Source organism: Anabrus simplex, chromosome 14 (genome assembly GCF_040414725.1).
Source record: "Anabrus simplex isolate iqAnaSimp1 chromosome 14, ASM4041472v1, whole genome shotgun sequence".
In the NCBI taxonomy this organism is placed as follows: domain Eukaryota; kingdom Metazoa; phylum Arthropoda; class Insecta; order Orthoptera; family Tettigoniidae; genus Anabrus; species Anabrus simplex.
The window spans coordinates 98,830,162-98,847,181 of record NC_090278.1 but is presented as its reverse complement, the minus strand read 5'-3'; the positions used below and the strand labels follow the sequence as shown (position 1 = coordinate 98,847,181).

Here is a 17,020-nt window from a genome sequence, read left to right as displayed (position 1 = left end):
GTTAGATCAGCAAAATACCGTACCGTTCGTCAAAAGTGAGAAAATGTGCGGTTGTTAATTTGATTGAATATTTTATATGATAACATTGCTTTTAATCGCTACATTCCTACTGACCTTGGTGTAATGACCTATGTTGATTTCAGCTGGAAAAACCACAAAGACAGTCTTTCTAAGAATTCCGCAGCAAAGCATGTGTAATGTTACTAAGAGTATGTGAAATGAAACGCATACAATTCAGCGACATTTTCACTTATCTACAAGTAAAGGAGTGGAATACGAACTGCACAATCTTTTTAAAACATTTTATTATCCAGCTGCTCTCTTACAATAAACTATACGTATAAACCACATCTTCTGAATCTGGTATAGTAAAAAACAAAAACAGGGAAATACAAGAGGTTACCTGAACATACATTTTCACTTGAGTTGAGAAGACTCTCCTATAAAGTGGCTGTTAAAGTTCTCTGTCCACGAGGGACAAGGTTACAGCACCATAGCGAGCCAGCCAAAGATGAGCAGAGTGCCGCCGACGGGAGTGAAGCGGCTCAGCTGCTTGCTGCCGGTCAAGGCGTAGTAGTAACACGTTCCACTGAAGAGGACCATCCCCAACACCAGCAGAGAACCTGCCTGTGGAACACACAAGAATCATATTTGCATTAGTGTGTGTTCGTTCCCCTGAATGTCAGAGGGGTCCACCGTGTTAGAACACATGTTCTGCAACTCTACAGAGTACATTTATGATGGGAGACACACAGGAACATAACGTACCAGTATACCCTAAACTTCTTTACGTGATATGATAATAAATAATGTTATTAGCTTTACGTCCCACTATCTACTTTTTACGGTTTTCGGAGACGAGGTGCTGGAATTTAGTTCCGCAGGAGCTCTTTTACATGCCAGTAAATCTACCAACACACAAGGCTGACGTATTTTAGCACTTTCAAATACCACCGGACTGGCCCAGGATTGAATCTGCCAAGTTGGGGTCAGAAGGCCGGTGCCTCAACCGTCTGAGCCACTCAGCTCAGGTTACATGAAATGTTGAAAATGCCCTGCAACGACGGGTTGGTAATGTGACAAGTTTCTATGTATTTTATAGTCGGTTTAAACAAACATGTGCAAACTTGGGTGAAGAAGTCTCTGTAGTTCTTACTTACGGTGTTCATATGAAAATAATGAACCTTAGACAAAGAGGAGAGAATTTCTAAACGTTCAAGTAAAATCTGTAGCGACTTCAGTGGATCGTCACACCTTACAGCGATGAGGAACACACATCTGATCAAGATAACGTGAAGGAGCTGGTTAGACGAAGGTGGCAGAAACATAGAGGGCAATGAAAGAAAAGCTTGGAGGGTCAGCAACTTAAAGCAGTAGTGCAGTGCAAAAATTATACAAAACTGAAAATGGAGGTCTTGAATTTAAAAAAAAAAGGAAATAACATTTTCCAATCATGTGTTTCAGAGATAAATGGACATCAAGTTTCTCGCAGCCACACAAGCTCTGACAAAAACTGGCATCCTTGACATTTTTTCTTCCATAAATGATTTCAGACCAGATTGTTCCTTTAAAGAAGGGAGACAAATCAAAATGATTCCTCGTGGTTTTTAACCTCAGACATACGACTGGGAAGGAAGAGACCACGGCCTGGCTGTTGTGAAAACCAGAGATCATCTCGAGAGAGAGACCTGCCAGCACATAAGAGATCACTACATTCACTGGAATGCACTGTTTATGTTTGTTTCAATTTATGTGAGTGTGTTGATTTTTGCTCTCTGTCAAGAATGTGAATCTTTCGCTAACTAGGTTGGACAACATAATTCTTCTACCAGGAGAGAAGAATAGGAGTTGCTCGTGTGTGCTGTGGGTCCAGTCATGTTGGGAATCCTGAGTTCATTATCAGTCTGAGCTAAAAACAGAAATGTGTTAAGAAAGTTCTTCTACCCTAAAAACTAGCGTTTGTTTACCGCGTGTGCTCGTGCTGTCAGGAGATCATCAAGAAAAATTGCCTGGTGATTGAGTTCTAAGTCCTACTGCAATTCATAAATTAGTTCAAGATCACTGCTCAGAGAAGTAGTTCTCGAGGACATCGAGCATTGCCTAAAAAATCTGTTTTGCGCTACTGACTTAAGGATAGAATAGAATTTGGCTAATCCGACCTAAACCTTGTGGGGTTCAATAAAAGATAAAAGGGTAGAGGATCATTCGCATTACAAGAATAATCTTTGTAAAATGAAAATAAGCTGACAAGTGAGTTCATGCTCTCATACAACTAGCCAGTCACTCCTGCACTGAAGTTGTGCAGCCCTTTGCACACAGGAGAAACTCTCTTAAGTCTGGTATTTTTAAAACTTCATGCAACAAACACAAGGAAAAACTTTAAAATCTGTTTATGAGTAACTAAAGTAAAAAAAAGAAAGTAACAATTTACGTAGATGATTTGTCATAATGTCCATGTTTTTTTGGAAGATAAAATGCAAAGGCTATTCCTTAATTAATGACATTTTTTCTTCCAGGCCTCTCCTAAATTACCTGGAGTCCAGATGCAGCAAAAACTTCTCTTCCAAAAAACAGTAGTACGCTGTGCCTTCACCCACAGAGTTGGACAGAACCACTACATACGATTGTTATTGTTCATGTCCTGGGTTAGGCACTGACCTCTTCTCATCCTGATCCTGCTTCGTGTAGGCTATTATTACCATGGGCTCACCACACCCAAAGACAGGTTTCACACAGGCCGTCCCTAATCTGAAGAACAAACGCTCCCAATTGAAACATCTGTTGTAGCGTGGCACAAGTTTTGTACTCCCTCGTCATAGAAGTGCGCTGCCTGCGAGGAAAACCATTTCTGGTTTGTCATTTTCATTTCAAAATTGTGTGAAAACATTGCGACTAAGGAACTTCTTCATATGCAGAAAGAGATGTTGGTCACTAGATGCAAGGTTGGGGCTGTAAGAAGGATGATCGCAGGTTGGACGAGAGCTTGCGTATCAGAATGGAGCCTAGAATTGTACTCTGGCAGACAGCAGATTGCGACGTATATTATTGATTAATTCTTCAATGCAAGACAATACAAAGATGCACTAATGAAGTCCACCAGCAAAACGCTGTGTCTGTCTCATATCACTGCTGGTTGAGAATAACTGATTGAACTTCACATACGTCAGAGATGTCGCATGTCACCATGTCGTTGCCGCTTGGATTCAGGTGTCTCAGTCCAATAATTCACCCCTTCCTCGAGCTACCAGGTCAAAAATGTCACACCACTGTTCCTCCATCAGCACAGCTTCTTGTAGTCCAAGCTTTCCGACACAATTTTGTACAGAACAGGCCTCGATACTTGCGGGAAATGCAACGCCAGTCTAGTAACTAATACCAATATAAATGGTCCGTTATTGGACATTATAAATTTTCCAGCTAGCTCATTCTTGGTTGCCAGCGTTTCGCCCTCGTGTGCTAGGGTGGGCTCGTCAGTTGGTACCTAGCACACCTACCAATACGCTGGCTAGTGCATACCGTGGAGGCCACTGCGTAGGCCAACTGGAGCCACCGGCAGTGCCAGTGCACTAAGAGACTTTGTCTCATCACTAAAAATTGATGCCTGCTTGGCCATCAGATGATATAGATGTTGATTCTGTGGGAATTGAATTGATGGGAATCAACATCTATATCATCTGATGGCCAAGCAGGCATCAATTTTTAGTGATGAGACAAAGTCTCTTAGTGCATTGGCACTGCCGGTGGCTCCAGTTAGCCTACGCAGTGGCCTCCATGGTATGCACTAGCCAGCGTATTGGTAGGTGTGCTAGGTACCAACTGACGAGCCCACCCTAGCACACGAGGGCGAAACGCTGGCAACCAAGAATGAGCTAGCTGGAAAATTTATAATGTCCAATAACGGACCATTTATATTGGTATTATAAATTTGCTCATTCAGGACAAATGTTTCAGATTCCCTATGGGAATCAACATCTATATCATCTGATGGCCAAGCAGGCATCAATTTTTAGTGATGAGACAAAGTCTCTTAGTGCACTGGCACTGCCGGTGGCTCCAGTTGGCCTACGCAGTGGCCTCCACGGTATGCACTAGCCAGCGTATTGGTAGGTGTGCTAGGTACCAACTGACGAGCCCACCCTAGCACACGAGGGCGAAACGCTGGCAACCAAGAATGAGCTAGCTGGAAAATTTATAATGTCCAATAACGGACCATTTATATTGGTGTTATAAATTTGCTCATTCAGGACAAATATTTCAGATTCCCTATGGGAATCAACATCTATATCATCTGATGGCCAAGCAGGCATCAATTTTTAGTGATGAGACAAAGTCTCTTAGTGCATTGGCACTGCCGGTGGCTCCAGTTAGCCTACGCAGTGGCCTCCACGGTATGCACTGGCCAGCGTATTGGTAGGTGTGCTAGGTACCAACTGACGAGCCCACTCTAGCACACGAGGGCGAAACGCTGGCAACCAAGAATGAGCTAGCTGGAAAATTTATAATGTCCAATAACGGACCATTTATATTGGTATTATAAATTTGCTCATTCAGGACAAATATTTCAGATTCCCTATGGGAATCAACATCTATATCAGTCTAGTAACTGTTAACTCCTGCTTTTCAAGGACACTCCCTTACCCACTTACACACTTTGCCCTCACTCGTAGCACTGTGAAGCTCCAGTGCTGTAACAACTTATCTGGGCTGCTCAATCATCTTAAATACTTCCATAACGCGCACACCCACTGCCACGCAGCATCTGTCGGCATAAGTGCAGCTGGAAGATCTTGGCAAACAGCCCTTAATTTAGAAATTGCTGTAGTATTAACAAAAGGAGTGAAAGCCTGTTTTTATTTTAAAATTCTCTCTTATAATTATAAAAATATCTCATCTTTCATTTGAAAATTGATAATGTTATTCCTGTCAATTCTAATCATTGCAACAACAACAAAAAAAGTGTCAAATTGCAAGCTTTGTTTTTATCATTCTAACTACAACATTGAAGTTGTTAATATGCTAATGCATCCCTACCAACTTTTCCGATTTAGGCGGGAGACTCCCGATTTTCGCAGTTCTTCCCACCTCCTGATTATTCTATTATTTCTCCTGATTTTAGCTTATTTTTTTGGTGAACTTCAAACATTTGTTTTCAAATCCTTCCATTTCAGCTTTTTTTGTTTTTACGCCAGTGTCCAGAATTCCTTCGCCCATTGGCCGCTGTCAAACAAAATATCGACTTTTATTAATGCGAGAAATGTGCGCGAATGTGCGATTATTATTGAAACCTGTATATCGTGACGCGTATATCGGTTGTCAATCTCTTGTTCTCGCGTGCTATGTTCGTGTTCGTTCACATCAGTCTAAGTAAAACTCTTTCAAGATTAAAATCAGTCTAGTCGATTCTAGAGACTAATCTCTAGATATGGATTCTTTTTTAGTAATTTAGTGACAGAATTTCAATGATAACGACTAGTGACTTTTCTAGAGATTTTATGAGCCATTTAGAAACAATTCTAACTAATTTTAATTTATCTCAATATAAGTAAAATAAGAGTGTCTGTACATTGCTCAGAATTTTAAAAGAATGACATTTCTGAACCGGTCATGACCACAGTAAGAAGGAGAAATGCACGTTTTAATTTTCCATAATTTCTGTCTGTCTGTCTGTATGTATGTATGCCCATCACAATAAAATGGTTGAAGAGAATTTAATGAAAATCGGTATATAAAGTTGAGGAATATGTCGCTACAATCTGGGCCATAAATACTTGTATTCACGCTGAGTGAAATGGTAGTTTAGGGGAAGGCCTAAAATTTAATTCTCAAAAATGTATTATTATTGGCCCTATCGATAAAATAAATACTACATAATTAGCTTTTAAATTTCCTATCACTTATGTCTTATACATCTTACCGTAACGGCTTTGATAACAGAGATATTCCTGATTTTGGATTTTTGTTGCTAAGTCCATATCAGTGCCGAAGTACGAGAAAATGGGTGAACAGAATTTAATAAAAATCGGTATGTGAAGTTGGGGAGTAAGAAACTGCAGTCTACGCTATAAATAATGGTAGTTTACGGGAAGGTGCCACAAATTTAATTATCTTTATCTTATTGGCCATATCAAAAAGTACTACATAACGAAAGTTATACAGAGTACAATGTCTGGTCATTTATGTCTCATTCAGTTTTACCGTACCGACTAAAATAATATTGGTGGTAATGGTGATTAAATTGTGAAGATGATTATAAGAATGAGAAAAGTCATGAAGGAACGATCACTTGAATAATAACACAAGAGGGAGTCATGAAAGAAAGGACGACTCACTTTACATCAGATGCTCTAATATCACCGAGTCGGAAGAAAACTAAATGTGAAGGCCCGCAATATAGAAAGCTCAAAAAATTGATCAACAGTAACATTACATTGACCATTGTTTGTTGTGATGTGCTTTGTGTATTCTGCTGCCATTTATCTCCGATGGATGGGATTACTGCTGCGTATCGAGTATAACAGCCTGCGTGTATATTGGCAGGAAGTAGCTGGGGAGTTAGATCTCTCTTCTTTAGCATGCCATTCCTCTGGTTCATAAATTTTCTGATAATGCTGGTATGTAACACACTGGATCATCATAGTACTCCAGCTTTTCGATCCCTACTCTTAGGCAGTGATTGGAATGAGCAGTGTCCACACTTAAACGGAATAATGACACAGGAGTAGTCGCGGCTGTCTGCAGCCTGGTCATTCTAGCTCTGGAACTTTGAACTCTTAGATCGACACCGTAGTACTTTTCGTTAAAAGTGAGAAAATATGCTGTTTTCCATTTTATTGAATATGTCATATGACAGCATTACGTTTGGTGGTGACATTCGTACTGTCGTCATTGCAATGACCTCTGTTGATTTCAGTTGGGAAAACTATAAGGGCAGTCTTTATGAGAATTCTGTAGCGAAGCACGGGTACAACAGCTAGTTATTTGATACAAATAGCATTGCACTCGGGCACTTGATGCAATATATTAATTTAAGCATTTGCTAAGTAATGGCATCTAAGTGCATGACTGATTCACACGTGTTGAGCATGAGTTCATACTATTTTTGAAAGGCTTATCAGAGAGCGATCACCTCACTCATGTACTTCCTGTGAGGGTATAGAGATGTGTAATTTTTAGCCTTGTAGCTTTGTATAGCAGCAATCGGACTTTGAGACAATCGGTGTCATAAATATATCGTAGTACTGTATTGTGCAAGACATGTAGAATAAGCAGTTTTGACCAATTGTATCTCCTGATTTCTCCTAATTTTCATATCAAAATCTCCTGATTTTTGGTTTTGTAAAGTTGGCAGGTATGCTAATGTTATAAAATGCCAGGAGATGAACACACACCTGGTTAACCCTGTGAGTCTGACCTTACTTGAAGTGTAGATTTCTTCATATATATACTCCGTATATAGCACAACTGCTGTTTTACTAGCTGTGATAATACAGAAGCTACTTGTCCTGTTCACAGTATCGCTATGAATGTTGTCGACTGTGCACATTTAACAATTCTCATATTCGTCTTACTTTAAACTGGACTCCAGAAGGTTAACCCAGGAAGGCATTTTGAACAAGCAATGATTGGGGAAAAGGACTAGTTGATTTCATGGTTAAGAGCACTCATACATACATAAGTAGTAAGTAATAAGGGGTAACAGTCTACATTTCATAGACAACACATTCAGTGGAGATGTGGCAACGTTGTATATTATGCCCATGCTTCCTGGATCGTATAGTTCTGGCTACCGAATAATGGGATCGTCTATTGTGTTCAGTTTATCGCACAACATCATCTGTATTGTATTTGGTTATTGCAATAAAGGATAACAATACAGCGAGATGGAGAAGATGGCACATGCAAGAACTTGTGTCATGAATATAAAATAATTAAAACAAGCAGACTGACACAGTTTCTCAGCTTGGGAAAAGCTTGTTGCGTATAATGCAAACTACGAAAATGCCCCGAGGATAATTTTCTTCTTAATATAATATGTTTATAGTTATCCAGGTACTCGAATCTATACAAATATTCCTCCATATGTAAAATATCTAGCCTTACAACACTTTTAATGATTTGACAAATATATTCACAATTGTAGCAATTACTTCCCTAACAAAATTGAAATAGTATGTTTTTATGTGCGATGCCATTATTTCATAAATTTCTGATATAATCCGACAAACGGTTAGTTGACTAACCTGATAAAATTAGCACAAACCAATGTTTAAAAAGAATAATCGCGGCACTGCAACACATTCATTTTTATGATAAGTTAATATTGTTCTTTACTATTCTTTAGGGCTACAGTCTTGATAACTTATCAACTTGTAACAGGTTTCCAATTAATTAAGCAAAATGATGATGATGATGATGATGATAATAACAACCTGAAATTAAGAGGTGGCATACAATCTCAAAACAATATCTTCAATAATGGTGAGATAGCGAGTCCTCTAGCGGTTATGTTCACTCTCTCAACGAAAGGAACAAGAATATTCATAACAGTCACATTACTAAAACAGAACCTTCTTTAAATTGTTGGTTACAATACATTTCTACAGGATTTTTCATCTTTTCAGTGTGCACGGAAAGCATGCTGTGAATGAAATGCAACATATTCAGCAAAATCATTGTCCTCCAACTTGCTGCAACATAAGTGGGACACTTCAGTAGGTAATATCAAATGAAAGGGGCTGTCTATGAATTCGGCCCAAAGAAACCTCTGACGGATAGTTTTCATGGTGCAAGCGATCAAGCTTGCCTAAAAATACATAAGTTAGGAAGTTGAATGTTGGAGGTACAAGTGTTCACTGTGACCAAACCACCTGCTCAAACATCTATAGTAAAATATAACTAACCGATAAGACATGTTCCTAAATAACCGCTGAAAGAACAATGCTGTTGGCTGAATAATTGAATATGGCGTCACACCCATAATTCATTACCAACTTTGACACAAACAAGAACTCCTAAACCAATGGCAATAAATTAATACACACACACCTAAACAAAGTCTTATGCTTTGCTTCGCCCAGCATGTACATACATATGCCGAAATTAACCAATGGTAATAAATTTTCTAACCCCTTATGCTGTGAAGAAACCAATGATGAAAAGTCATCTTCAGGTCACAAACTGTGTTTGTGTAAGCCACTCACCGTCCTGGGCCAGCGACACAGAGGAACTCCCAACAGAGCGACTGTGTGCAAGAAGTGATAGCGGTTGGCCGTCTCGAACACCCTCTTCAGCTCCTCGTTACCTTCCTTGGGGAATATATCTGTGAGAACATGAGCCTGAGATCAGTTCAAACGCCAATCACATTGTGTGATCATAGTTTAACAGCCGATAGAACTTACTGTGAGCCCCGTATGCCCCCAGGGCAACGGCAGAAGCTCCGAACACTCCTGCCAGTCGTACGAAGCTGCTTCCTCCGTACGCGTGTTTCCAAATGGGAGCCGTGCATTCTGAGACCTTGGGGACCGCATTGGAGGCGCTTTTCTTTGCGGCAGGCATGACGGCACCAGCCTGAAACATAACAAGTGTATTTCTATAACAAGACTTGCTGTGGTTCATGTACACAACTACGGAAAGAAAACGGGTCTTTAAAGATGCTGCTGCCTGCACTACGTTCACTACTGCAGAAAAACACTGCCAATATACAGAGGTATGGTGGGGCAAGGATGAAAACTGCAATGAAATTATTAAGTGTGAGGTACGCAACTTTTAAAAATGGCCCCTCTTCCCAGTTATGCTCTAGTGCATGGATTAACACAGGTACGGTCTATGTTCAACGTAGGGCAATAAGTTTGAAAACAAAATTATCAGCGTTTAAAGAGTGGGATGATGGAATAAAACAGCGGTTATCTCCACTGGCAACACTACTTACAAAAAAGAATTTGAGAAAAATGTTATGGGCAGAAAATTTGACCTTAAGTGATACTGATCAAAAATGGCAGTTTCAGATCAGGTGGATAGTGCTGCATAAAACAGGTTAATGAAGCAAGATCCCAAAATATTGCTATTGGAGGTCCTATGAGCTGCCAAACCACATGGTCTGAAGCTAGTAACGGCTAGCTGCGACACATTGTCTTCAAAGTGATGACTGGGAAAGGGAAGTCGGCTCACTTCCTATTCAGCTGGGGCCCAAAAATACTGTTATCCAGATGTCCGATACTTATAGATAATAAAATTCCATGCATTCTCGAAAATGATATTAGCTCAAACATAAATCCAATGGGGTTGGAAGAAAGCAGACAGGTCAGTAAGTGGAAGTAATGGTGGTGGTGATTATTGTTTTAAAAGGAAGTACAACTGAGCAACCATCCTCTATTAACACTTTTTTTTTGCTTTACGTCGCACCGACACAGATAGGTCTTATGGCGACGATGGGACAGGAAAGGGCTAGGAGTGGGAAGGAAGCGGCCGTGGCCTTAATTAAGGTACAGCCCCGGCATTTGCCTGGTGTGAAAATGGGAAACCACGGAAAACCATCTTCAGGGCTGCCGACAGTGGGGTTCGAACCTACTATCTCCCGAATACTGGATACTAACACTAATCAGAGAGAAAAGAAATGGAAGGGATCTGATACTTCAAAAAATGAAGATATCTACCAAAGGAGGAGAAGGGGCAGGAAGGGCGTGAAAAAAGACTCCGTAGGCCTCGAGTGCTCTAATACCTTCGGAGTTAGAAAAGAACAAGAGTTGACGAAGGGAGGTTGCATAGGATAGATGAAAACCAGGAGCCTGGCACAAGTAAGTGGAAGCAATGCCAGGACTCAGCTAAGGACCCCACAGTCGCAAACCACGGTCCAAAGTTCAGAGCCCCTGGGGTTGCTATAAGTCACCTCTTACGACACGCAGGAGATACGGTGGCTACTGTATTATTCTACTGTTCCCACCCACAGGAGAAGACACACAGATAGCCTAGATAACATCACATCAGTAGATGCTATAAGGTAAGAGGCCCAAATTTCGTCCCCCTAGGGAATTTGCACGGTTGGTACCTAATGATCAACCACCCCCACAAACGTAGCCTCACCCCGTTGGTTGTTTAGTTTCCGTGTACGAGGAGGATTCATTTTTCAAGCTGAGCTGAGTTAGTGCAGCCTGTTATTCCTAGAGTGAGCTCTGATATGTGCACTTCAGTCGTGTGGGGTAGTTCCTCACTGCAGTGAGTTACTGTAGCAGCCATTATAATAAATCAGAGAATGTTCGTAATTTCATCCCCCTTCATTTTATTTATTTATGAAGTTTATTATTATTTTCACATGGGAAAATGCAAGCGGTAAGAAAAGGAGACTATGAAAAAGGCTATAAAGACAGTGAGGGACAAGAGAACAGGCTACAATCGTGCAAGTAAAGCGTTTAACATCCCACAAGCAATGCTGAGAGACTATGTTAAAGGAAATGCCAATAAAACATTTTTTCATAAATAACTGATTATAGGGAAAGTGTTTGGTAAGGTTAGAAAGGAAAAATTAATTGTACTTTTCATAAATTTGATGGGGGGATAAAATTAGGAACACATTTTTGGTAGTTTAGTTTTTGTAGTGTTTATGTACACACGCACACACACACACACACACACACACACACACCAATTTCTAGCCTTGTCCATAATATTCCTGAATTTCTACTAGTCCAATCTTCTAAGGGGACAATATATGGGCCCCTACCTTATAAAGATTCAATGCAAAGCTCAGACCTAAACTTCATATCAAGGTTTGTAAGACACCATTTTGATGCAATAGTTATTAAGACAGATACAGTGTCGACTCCAAGAACACGGATCACATTGGGTTTTTTTTATCCTTTCAGCACTTAGTTCAATTATCAAAGATTGTCGTCAATCACTTCATTCTTGAGAGCTTCAGTGATTCATTAATGAACTATGACACAGCTCGCTACTGCCTTATTAATTACAAGCGGCAAGAGCTAATAAAATAAAAATGCGGAAGGCAATGCTTAACATTCCGAAGTATACAAATTGAAGAGAATGTTGGGTCTGGCGGAAATTAGAGAGACCGACAAGGAACCTACAACAAAACTGGAAAGAATTGCTAGGTCCAGCTCCTAACCTGTACAGTCAGTGTATTGGCCTTGAGTACAGAGGGCCAGAGTTTTTTACTGCATACAGCCCAGGGTTTAATACACATCACCACCACCACCACCACCACCACCACCACAGAAACACGTAATAATGAACACATCATTCCATATTGGGTTGGCATCAGCACGGGCACCCAGCTGTAAAACTGGAACACATCAAGTGCCAATCCCCCTAAATCTATTTTTTACAATTTGTTTTACACAGACAGGTTTTATGGCAACGATGTGACAGGAAAGGGCTGGGAGTGGGAAGAAAGTGGTCGTGGCCTTAATTTGGGTATAGCCCCAGCATTTGCCTGGTGTGAAAATGGGAAACCACGAAAAACCATCTACAGGACTGCCAACAGTGGGGTTCGAACCCACTACCTCCTGAATGCAAGTTCACAGCTGCACAGCCAACTCCCTCGGTAATCCCCCTAAATCAGGAAACAGGCCAAGTTTTTCAAGATCGGGACAAATTCAGGATGACTCGCTAAAGATGAGCGATTGCTTTGAGGTACTAAACAACTGGACTAGAAATACAGCCTATACTTAAGTTCGTGCTACACCAGAATGAAGCCTAACGAATACACGGTGATAGAAAATCAATAAAAAATTCTTCGAAAAAAAATAAAACTGACGTGCTTACATGTTGCGAAGTTAAAACAACAGTGCACAGTAGGACGAGGAAACAAGAATTACAACGCATAATTCTCGAGTGGAAAGGACAAAACAATATTCAATTTAATTAAATGCACTCTGTGTGCACTGTAACAGATTAAGCTACGACTACCCGACGAATACACGATTACGAAGTTCACTCTCTCTGAAAAACAACAAAAGTGTTTTAAAACTAATCAGAGGTTTGAAAACACACGGTCGACAGTCCAATTGAAACTACCATAGTCACGATCTAAACTCGCGTGAAAGACTTAGTAATGCTACGTCAGTATTACGTTACAGGAAACTCCTTTACATAATATTTGTAACGAGGTGAAAACAAAATGCTCAACGATTGCCATCTATTGTTACGATAAAATCCAATAATTTGAAAACATACATACCGCGTATTTTACATACTCTGCGGCTCCCGTCACCAGCGGATTCTTGTACAGATAGCTAACAGAATCCTGAAAGCCCATTATATCAGAATGACATTTACAAAACAACTTTTCGCAGCAACCACAACAGTCGACAACAAAATCCTCTGTATCAGCTGTTTTCAAGTTCTGGCATTTGCCATTTGTCTTTGTACGATACTTCAGAATAGGCTCACAGATAGCGCACGTGTTCCCCACAGAATTATTTTTTCAGCAATTTTTGTTTTGTTCTGTTCTTTGTTTTTGTATCTCTGCCAGGTCTCTACTGTATTTGGACCAAAGAGGATGCCCAGGACCTAAACCTGGCCCCTTTACATGTATGTATCTAAGCTACAGACTGTTTAAGGAAAGAGAGGCTCACCTAAGGTTAAGTCTCTACTTTACCTTTAAGATATTCTCTATCGGGGAAAAATTCGTATACATAATTGGAATGAAATACCCCTACTTTAACACACATCAGTTTATCTTTTATATAGTAACCATGGTCCTCTAGTTTTTCGCCTGGCGGGCAATTTTGAAATTTAAAAAAATATCCTAATAAATGTAATGCCGCGATCATGAGGACCGGCAGGGATACGATCTAGCACACCTGGAGCTATCTTATTAATGTAGTTGCGTATCGTCAGTACGTTGCCTACGTGATTAGTCATCTCGTAGGCAAAGGTCGGTATCTGTAGGGTTGTGTGTAGTTTTCGTGAATCGTGGGGAGTTCGTCATTCTGGATATGACCCTGTTCTGAGCGCTTTCACATAGGTTTTGGGGATATATCCCCAGGCTTCGAAGCCGAACATCAGCACAGGCCTAATCTCTTTTTGAGTCGAATAAGCAAATGCCTGTCTTTCAGTAGAGAGTACAGAGCGCACGTACTAGTGGGGGGGACAGAGCGGAGCAGTTGTTGTGACGTCATCACCCGGTGGTACCCAGTGAATGTAATGTGGCGGCACGTTTAAATACGTTATTGGTATGGCTACGTAAATTCATTCTGCTGAATACAGTAATGTTGTTTTCTGCTGGAGAAGCCGACCTGCTCATTTCATCCTTGTGATGCCTCTTGATATGATCCCACAAATTTGATATGCCACTACCCGTCGCGTAATTGCGGCCGAAAAATTTCTTTTTTGCTGATTTTTTTATCATCGGTAATTTCAAAGAACTGCTATGCATCAGACGGTTTTCGTGGCATTTGTGGTACAAATTTCTGTAAAAATGTATTCAATTCCTTAAATATTCTAAAACATGATTACCATGTAAAAATGGGATTAAATATCAAAGAAACACAGACTGAATACAGGTACAATATCCTTACAAGGGGAGGCCACGACGTTCGGATCACGGAGTATCTTCAAACTTTGTACACATTTAGTAGTCCATTAGGACAAGATAATGTTCAAGTAGTAAAGTGTACTACTAAGGCGTTCTCGAGAAAATCGCAGATCAGTTTTCGCGTCGAATATGTACCGGTGCGTTGCGATCGTGAGCACCAAACGGCGGTGGTCGAGTGGTTAACGTTCAGACTCTGTAAGCGCTGGTTCGCTGGATCGAGTCTCGCTTGTCGTTTTGTTTTTCAACACTGGTCATATTCTTTCATATATATTAAAATTCAATGGGTATTTTAATGAAAAAAATGGTGTATTTGCATGAACTTTTACTGGATTTCCAATGTTATTTGACTCTTTACTAATGTTTATCATTACAAAAAATATCCTTCTTTCTTAATCTGCTGACCCTCCAGGGTCGGTTTCTCCCTCGGGCTCAGCGAGGGATCTCACCTATGCCGCCTCAAGGGCAGTGTCTGGAGCTTCAGACTCTGAGTCGAACATACAACTGGGAAGGATGACCAGTACCTCGTCTGCTATGCTGAACAGGGTCCTTGTGGGGGGGATGGGAAGATTGGAAGGGATAGACAAGGAAGAGGGAAGGAAGCGGCCGTGGCCTTAAGCTAGGTGCCATCCCGGCATTTTTCTGGAGAAGTGGGAAACCACGGAAAACCACTTCCAGGATGGCCGAGGTGGGAATCGAACACACCTCTACTCAGTTGAGCTCCCAAGGCTGAGTGGACCCAGTTCCAGCCCTCGTACCACTTTTCAAATTTCGTGGTAGAGCCGGGAATCGAATCCGGGCCTCCGTGGGTGGCAGCTACTCACACTAACTACTACACCACAGAGGCAGTCATGATCAGTGTTGAAAAACAAAAATGCGACGAGCGAGACTCGATCCAGTGATCCAGCGATTACGGAGCTTGGAGGCTAATCACTCGACCGTTGCCATTTCGTAATCATGACCGCAACACACCGGTACATATTCAACGTGAAAATTCTCTTGCGATTTTCTCGAAAACGCCTTAGTAGTACACCTTATATTTGAACATTATCTTATCCTAATGGACTACTAAAAGTGTACAAAGTTTGAAGATAATCCCTGATCCGAACGTCGTGGTCTCTGCTTGTTAAACGTGTCATGCGCTACACTTGCAGTTGTAAGCGGAGGGGATCGGTGGTGCGCTCTACCGCTACAGCCAGATTACTCATCGGTACTACTCGCTCCGCTCCCAGCTCTAGCACATGCGGACTTTCGCTCTTGCGATAGCCTGCGCAATGTGATTGTGCCACAGAAACTTCCTGTCCAGGGTCATACCCAGATACTTAGTCCTGGGTTGCCATAGTAGGGGTATCATCTAAAGTCTGGGGTGGGACCTCCAGTCTTCTTCTAGTGAATATCTACGCTCACGAAAAATTATCTTATGCTCAGAAAGTTGGCTACCATCCGAGTCAGGTACGCATCTTCGGTCCAGCGGTAATCCGACACCAAAATCAGTGACGAGAGGCATTCCTCTTTGAAAACGTAACCTGATAGGTGGACTTAGCATTACCGGGATGTTTCTACCTCAGGACTATCTTCATCAAGAAGAAGACGAAGAAGAAGAAGCACTGGTGGTCACTTCAATTCAGAATGGAGTTTTGACCCCTAGTTGCAAGTGTACTGATAAAGCTCGGGTTTGGTGACTCCCTGACCCACTAGGGTTCACCAAAGAGTATATAAAGACTGCCCTCAGAGACAGTGAGTTTTTTCTTACACCATGGATACCATTTCTACAAACTGTGCCACAACTACTACCACCGCCATCACCACCAGAAACGCCGCCAGTTCCACAATCAACAGTGCTACAAACACCACAAGCTCATCACTCTGTTATGTGCTCCTCCAAAGACCAACCACCTCCTCATCACCTACCAGTTCAGCCAGCCCCAACACAACGGGACTCTACTCGAGTACAGTACAAACGTAATCATCCACATCGCGCTGCAGAATCTGAACCACCCAGAAATCTGACGGCAACCTCTCCTCCTACTCCAGGCTCACATCAAGGTTTATCACAGGTCAAGGACACTCTGCCGCCTGCAGGATCCCACCAAGGACTACATTCCGGCACCGATAACTCCTCTGCAACAGCCGACTTCGTCCAGGAGCAGTGCTCTCCCCGCACCATCTCAAATGCTAGATTCCTTCAACAGCGCCCCCAGGGCACACATAGCTTTCTCCTTGAAAACCCAGCTCACCCGTTCCGCTCTGCCCAAGCCATATTCTGCACCCTACATAGAACCATATGAAGAGAGAAGAGATAGCAGACATCACACCTACCTCCAACGGATATATCATAAAAGTCAATGGTGAGGGGGCCGCCTCTAAACTCGTCAATACCATCGGGGCTACACAACTAGGCTCATCCTCCCCTTTCGAGCACCTTTCCCAACCGCGCATCAAGACTCCCACCCCCCGGACAGTCTTTTTAGT

At 41.6% G+C, this 17,020-nt stretch overlaps 1 protein-coding gene across 2 annotated transcripts; it reads right to left on the bottom strand.

Annotated features, from left to right (window-relative positions):
- Positions 1 to 288: 288 nt before the first annotated feature.
- Positions 289 to 13,404, bottom strand: LOC136885744 (transmembrane protein 256 homolog). Of its 2 annotated transcripts, none has more exons than XM_067158477.2 (4): positions 13,193 to 13,404; positions 9,399 to 9,567; positions 9,201 to 9,319; positions 289 to 627 (listed from the first exon to the last, which is right to left on the bottom strand). In XM_067158477.2, exons 1-4 carry the CDS (start codon positions 13,268 to 13,270, stop codon positions 484 to 486), a joined length of 510 nt encoding a protein of 169 aa, XP_067014578.1. In that variant the 5' UTR covers positions 13,271 to 13,404; the 3' UTR covers positions 289 to 483. The 2 variants fall into 2 exon arrangements, with proteins under 2 accessions (XP_067014578.1, XP_067014579.1); XM_067158478.2 differs by lacking the exon at positions 13,193 to 13,404 and adding an exon at positions 12,778 to 13,053.
- Positions 13,405 to 17,020: the final 3,616 nt, after the last annotated feature.